Source organism: Henckelia pumila, chromosome 1, assembly GCF_033568475.1.
Source record: "Henckelia pumila isolate YLH828 chromosome 1, ASM3356847v2, whole genome shotgun sequence".
NCBI lineage: Eukaryota > Viridiplantae > Streptophyta > Magnoliopsida > Lamiales > Gesneriaceae > Henckelia > Henckelia pumila.
In genome coordinates, this window is record NC_133120.1 from 103,118,906 (window position 1) to 103,126,159 (window position 7,254).

At 35.3% G+C, this 7,254-nt stretch overlaps 1 protein-coding gene across 2 annotated transcripts; it reads right to left on the reverse strand.

Moving 5' to 3' along the window:
- Window positions 1-223: 223 nt before the first annotated feature.
- On the reverse strand, window positions 224-4,410 carry LOC140874942 (uncharacterized). 2 transcript variants are annotated; one of them, XM_073278444.1, is made up of 5 exons: window positions 4,026-4,410; window positions 2,538-2,665; window positions 2,312-2,419; window positions 1,683-2,205; window positions 224-1,562 (listed from the first exon to the last, which is right to left on the reverse strand). In XM_073278444.1, the coding sequence occupies exons 2-5, from the start codon at window positions 2,649-2,651 to the stop codon at window positions 376-378; spliced, it is 1,932 nt and encodes a 643-aa protein (XP_073134545.1). In that variant the 5' UTR covers window positions 2,652-2,665; window positions 4,026-4,410; the 3' UTR covers window positions 224-375. The 2 variants fall into 2 exon arrangements, with proteins under 2 accessions (XP_073134545.1, XP_073134546.1); XM_073278445.1 differs by lacking the exon at window positions 2,538-2,665.
- Window positions 4,411-7,254: the final 2,844 nt, after the last annotated feature.

Here is a 7,254-nt window from a genome sequence, read left to right on the forward strand (position 1 = left end):
TTGCTTCTTGCTTTTGGATAAAAGTTGTAGAAGTTAAAACAAAATTTAATATTCACAAACAATCAAAAGCACTTTCATGCAGCTAGAAGCTAAGAAGCACTTTGTAGAAGCTCTACCAAACACTCGCACAGTCTAGCTAAATTTGCTTTTTGCATGTTCTACTTATATTATGCAACGGTGATGAATTTCCTTCTTGACAACAAAAAGTTGTGACGGGTGATCTTTGAAATTAATTTATCGCCATTTTTCTTTAAAAGAAAAAAGAAAAACCAATTTGATAACAGAGTTAGTTAGTCTTAACAATATGGCACACTTCAGACAGGTGCAACTCCTAAAAATAATCCCATGCATTGCAAATTCAAGTAAAAACAGTGTTTAAGAGTAACACCTTCGCCTTCCATTACTATTTCTTGATCCCTTTCTCTTCAATGGAGAAAAGCCATCACTTATTCCTCTCATCTTGGATCGATACTTGTATTCTCGCGATTTAATAGCTCCACGCATGATTCTTACGTCTTCGCATATCTCTTGCCTTGAAAGGGAAGCTAATCCAGGCAGAATCTCCTTTCGAAAATCTTTCATTCTCCTCCCTCTTTTCAACTTTGTTCCATAATCCTTTCCATTTGAGCAGTTTACTTCAGATGGGGTTGATGTCACACTATACTCGTCTAAGTTGATCTCTGGTTGCTTCAGCACGATTGACTCGTATGACTCAGATGAACATTGCGGTACATCTTTGGCAGCATTCACAATTTCTCTTCTTCTAATAGAACAAGGAACAGCATCTCGATTCTTGGCCAAACAAGCTGACGAGAGATATAAGAGAGAGACAGCTCCATTTTTTATTGAAAGATCAACTTCTGGTGATTCATTACTCTTTTGATTGGAATCCTGAAATTTCCTTTTGGGTTTGGTTGAAGGGATAGTACTCTGCTGACGTAATTTCTTGACAGGAATAGAGGACTCGTGATCTTGGAATGTGGTATGTGATCTTTCCATAGGAACCCCCCATTGCCCCTTCTTTATGTTGCTAGATATGTCCTTCGGGATCAAATCAGACCTACTTGAGATCGGAAACTTATTGCTCCCTGCATCTTCATCTAATTCTTGAATTCGGTCATGGCATTTCTCAGCATCCACTTCATACATTCTTATCGCCTGATGGCTTCTGTGGGGTAAGTTTAGCTTGAATGCTGTATTTTCAGGTCTACCATATTCGGTGCAGCTGCCGGGTTCTTCCGATTTGGATGGTGGTCCACAAATCGAGGGAAGTTCAACAGAGCAAAATGAACGTCCATGATTAACTTCACTGGTACTTTTGCTTGGAGAAGTTGCCAATGTTGAATCAATCATCTCTTGCTGATCTGAATCTTGTTTGTTTCTATCGAGGCTCAAAACGGTGCACTTTGATGAGTTGGATATCAGGTGATCAATTGAATTAAAAGACAACTCTTCCGGAAGAGCCCTGTTAAGGTCCAATTCGACCACTTCATGAGAAGTAAATAGCTTTCTTCTTGTTGACTTAACATTGCATGAGAGGTCGTTATGGCATTGTTCAACCCCTGCAGAAGTAGAACACAAATTAAATCAAACTTTATAGAATTAGCATCGCATCGCGCTGCAAACAATGTTCTCTCCTCTCTGTTGAGGATCAGCACAAAATCTTGGAGCAAAAGACAAACCTTGAATTGCCGGTTTCTTATCCAGAAAATTTGCTCTGAAATCTGTTAGCGAATTGATTCTTGAACCTCGGTAAAAACCACAATTTTTCCTACTTGTACAGCTACTGCATTCAAGATCGAGCTTATAATCTGGGAAAGTAGAATATTCAGGCGAGGTAATGGTAACTAAATCACCATCAGAATTTTCAGTAGAATTCTTTGGATTCATAAAGTGCTGGGAAGGTGAACAAATAATCTGATCCTTCCGAGATTTCTCGGCAAAACATGTTTTCCAAGTTTCTGTGTTCATACTCAGAGAGAGCTCAAGTTCTTCTATGGGAGATGCTTTAACATCATCAACTTCGCGCTTCATTTGAACAAATGGCCCAGCAGCAACAAGATCGCACTTCTCATGCAGAACGTCTCCACTAAGATTAGTGTTGAAACTGATAGGAAGTTCCAGATTAGGCCTTTGCTCGGGTTTCAAACACGTGATGGCATGGTCTTGCAAAAAGTTGTCCTTTATATGTCTTCGCATGCAAACCTGAGGAACACGACCACATTCGAGATAAGTATCGGACAAATAGGAAAACGTTACTTGTATAATTTTCTTTTTCCATGCCAAAATTTTGAGCTACAAAAGGACTAACAAAAGAATTTGGGCCTTCTTCACGGAAATGAAACTGACTGGTGACTTTTTGGTCCATTTCCCGCATGAGTATCTTTTGAATATGATACAGCCGATGGAGCTCAGTAACCTAAATATCATGAACAAATTAAGAATTTCAGCAACTTACATATTTCAAGATTTCTCGAACATGAACAAGATGTGTGACATTTAGATCCAAACAATATAATTAGAGCCAACTAAACTACCTGGTTCCTAAACATTTTATCCTGCCCGACCATAGTTTGGGCTAGAACATTTTGCAATGATTCGTCAAACCCGTGCAGCAAATTCAGTTCAAAATCACCTTCTACAATCAACATCCTCACCTCGGATCCTTCAAGTTTTCGTCAAGGAAATTTAATGAGGATGTTTTATAGTGTAATATAAACTTGTGGCCGCAAGGCTTCTAACACCAACATAAGATACAGTGGCAGCAGCCAGCAAGAGGATGACATCAAATATAACCTATATTATCATCTTATGCAATAATGGTCAATCTCTTGGGAAAGACATTGGAAATTAAACAGTTGAAGTCATTCTATAGAACTGAACCGAATGCATTTTCGTGTCTTCTGCATGTATATTCCGAGAAATGAGGACGAAAAAAAGAAATAGTCAATGGTTTAATTTCTTTAACATTTTTGCAACGGCTGATATTACCATATAACTCAAATATTGAACTTGCAACATTTCTACTTTTATTCATTTCCTTCAATTAGAAACACTTGTGTGCGGTTCCTGAGAGCTGCATTTGGTTGATCTGTTTTGTTGAAGTCGAGAGATTATTTATTGCAAAACGCATACAAAAACGATCAAAACTGGAAAGGTGAAAATGGGTCAAGATTTTGAAAGCTGGAAACTGAGGATCGACAAGGGAGGAACTTGGAGTTTTAGAATACCCTATCTCCTGTTAAGTCACCCTTTCCAAAAGACTTCAGCTTTGGCCCATCAGTCACCATTCACAATATGTGATTCGTTATTAATTCACAAGAAATCAACGGCTGTTATTTTCCTTGTCGTAATTTTTATGCCACAAAACTTTCCAACTTTCGAAACTATGGTTCAAGAAAATCATAGTAGTCCCCAAAAGTACAGGCAAATAGATATCTCAACTGGCCAAACAGTTCCAAGTTGGTACCGAACATTACAAAAAACGAAAAGCAAAATATAATAAAGGTTGACAAAGACCAAGATGGTTTCAACTTATTCTCAATAAATATATGACTAGGTAAGGCTGCAAATATACAAATAAAGTCAACACAGAAAAACGAAAAGTACATGCAATTTGCGGTAAGGCCGCGTTTGGTTGATTGGATTGAAGATACAAAGACAAAATGAACATTTCGACAAATTCTTGATTTTACTTTCTGGGTATGTCAAAGATCAGAGCAATAAGATGACAAGAACAAAATCACTCGAAACTTATCAATAAAATTCCCAGCTTCCGAAATTCTCAAGAACCATCTAATTTTATTCCAACAGAATGTGAGGACATGGAAATATTTCCGTCAATTCCCGGATTTTGTCATGTTATTTCCTCGTGATCTAGTTCACGAAACTCGAAGCAAATCTTCGTTAACAAAAAAAAAACACACAATAGGTGACATGAACACAAAAAGCGACGAGATTTATAAGCAGTGTTGTACAACATATGTGAGCATATATATAAAGAAAAAGAAAGAGATTGGACTTACCGAAGAGAAGAGGAGATCGAGAAACGGGGAGGCGCTAGAAACAACACAAGATGGAAACTTTAGCCATCGGGAGTGTAAAACGCACCAAACAAACCGTATTAAGAAATATTCTACAACATAGAAATAAACGCTCAACCCAAACACGCACGCGTCCTTCACGCATGTAGGGGAAGAGAAATTGAGTCAATTTTTTTTTTTTTTTTTTTTTTTAAAACAAATGAATGAGAGTGGGATGGATACAGAAAACCGGAGGAAATGGAAGAAAAATCCTTTCTTTCTGGGCTCTGTGTTTCATGTGATTGATGCTACGCAGATTTTAGATCATTTTGTGCTCCTGGGATTCTCTCTGGCTGTGTGTTTTTTGGGCCAAAAAGAAAAAAAGACAAAATAATTTAATAAATAAATGATTGTTGAAAAATATATTATTATTATGTTGAATATTGAATATTGAATATTGAGTTGTAAAATGTGGAAAATTAGTGTGTGATGATGTAGATGATGATGTTTTAATTTTTGGACTAATCTCAAATGTGGATCAATAAATAGGTCTTCATTTGTGATGAAAAATACAATTGAAGTTGAGAGAAAAATATTATAAAGTGTAGAGTTTGATATATTTTGAGTTTTGGAATATTTACTTTTTACCGTAAATTTTTACTTTTTCACAACACGTTATCAGCACGATCGCTCGAAGGTTCTCTATATTTTCCGCCGCTCCAAAATACAAGAAGAAGTCAAAAATATTCAACAAGTAAGAATTTTTATTTTACTGTTTATATATTTTTATTGTGTATATATATTAATATATAATATCATGTTATAAAAAAAAATAGTTTTTTTTCAAAACTTGTTATAAATCCTGGGAGGATGTTAAGACGACATCCCACACTCCCGGTAAGGGATACGACAAGTATAAAAGCCTCTAAGGTTTTTAAATAATAACGTGATATATATTTATTATGTATATATATTAACTGTATTAATATATAATTTCATGTTATTATATAAAAGGTTGTCTATGACACTGACCTTATAATAACGTGATATGATATATATTATTGTGTATTTATATACTAACCATATTCGTATAATCTCATGTTATTATATAAAAGATTGTCTACGACATCGATCTTATAATAATGTGATATGATATACATAATTATTTAATTATGATTATCATTATGTGCATCACATGATTATCACGATTTTTTATTCAACACATACACGATTTTTTTCCTTACCCCCAACGGTCACAAACGGTAATAAACGGCTAGTTTTTGCCCTATAAATATGTTCACTCAAACTCATTTTCAATCACACCAAAATTCATTCTTCATCTCAAAACATTTTCTCCTCGGTTTTTTTCGAAAAAGAAGAAGATGGAGTTTTTGGCTTTTCTAAGGATATCTTTCATAACGATTATGATCATCATGCTCACGAGTTTTGTACTCACCAGCGATTTTCCACCACATGCTTTTTTTCTATTTGTACACTTACTTGTACTCATCGTTTATCCATTATTTTGTATTGTCATATTAATGGAAATTAACTAATAAAATGCATTGTTATTTTTCTAGTCACCATGTCAAATTTGGCAAAGATTGAATTCGTTGCGCTCGATATCACTGGAAAGAATTATATGCCATGGACTCTCGATGTAGAAATGCATCTTGAGTCATTGGGTCTAAGTGATACAATCAAAGAAATTAATATATCAACCTCACAAGATAAAGCAAAGGCAATGATTTTCTTACGCCGACATCTTGATGAAGGGTTGAAATGTGAGTATCTCACAGAAAAAGACCCAATGATTTTATGAAAAGGGTTGAAAGAAAGATTTGAGCATATAAGGGAAGTGATACTTCCGACCGCCCGTGATGAATGGAATTCGTTGAGAATCCAAGACTTTAAAAAAGTCAGTGAATATAATTCTGCAATGTATCGAATAGTCTCGCAATTAAAATTCTGTGGACTTCAAGTCACAGAGATGGAAATGCTTGAGAAAACGTTTTCCACTTTTCACGCATCAAATATAACTCTACAGCAACAGTATAGAGTGCGTGGTTTTACGAGATATTCTGAGCTCATTGCATGTCTTCTTGTGGCGGAAAAGAACAACGAATTATTAATAAGAAATCATCAATCCCGACCCACTGGATCAACGGCATTTCCTGAAGCAAATTTCGTAATGAAAAATGAAAATCAAAATCAAAGGCATAGACCAGATTTTGGTCGTGGACGAGGTCGAGGACGTGGGCGTGGACGTGGACGTGGACGTAAAAATTATCGCGGTCGTGGTCGTGGATATGAAAATAATCGAGATAGTTATTTCAATAACTCATCTCAAAAGAACGTCACGAACCACCCACCAAAAAGGCAGCATGAAAATACAAGTGAAAATGAAAATCACTCAAAAAGATTTGAGAGTGTTTGTTATAGATGTGGCACTCCAGGACATTGGTCACATATTTGTCGAACCCCTGAGCACCTATGTAAGCTCTATAAAGAATCGACAAAGGGGAAAGGAAAAGAGACCAATTTTGTTGAAGATAGTGACCATTTAATTGGTTCAACTAGTTTCAATGCTGCATATTTTTTGAATGATTTCGAAGACATTGATTAAAAGATTGGTGGGACTATATTGTAACAAATTTGTATTTTTCATGCATTCTTGTATTATAAAGCATGTTATATTTTGCATTTGTATTGTACTTAATTTTTCTTTATTGCATTTTTTTGTGAAGTTTGATATGGAAAATGCTATGAGAAAACATGGAAATAATATCATGGAAATTTGCATACCAGATAGTGGTACAACACACACTATTCTGCGAGATGAAAGATATTTCTTGGAAATAAAACCAACAAAAACAATGGTGAATACCATATCAGGTCCTGTAGACTTGATTGAAGGTTGTGGAAAAGCACATTTTTTGTTACCTAATGGTACAAAATTTTTGATAAATGATGCTTTATATTCACCACAATCGAAAAGAAATTTGTTGAGTTTTAATGACATATACTCTCATGGGTATGATACTGAGACGATAACTGATGGAAATCAGAAATATATGTGTCTTACCACATATAAATCAGGAAAGAAATATGTGGTTGAAAAATTATCAATGCTCCCTACTGGATTGCATTATACACATATAAGGCCAATCGAATCAAATATGGTGGTTAATAATTCTTCAATATTAACAAATTGGCATGATCGATTGGGACA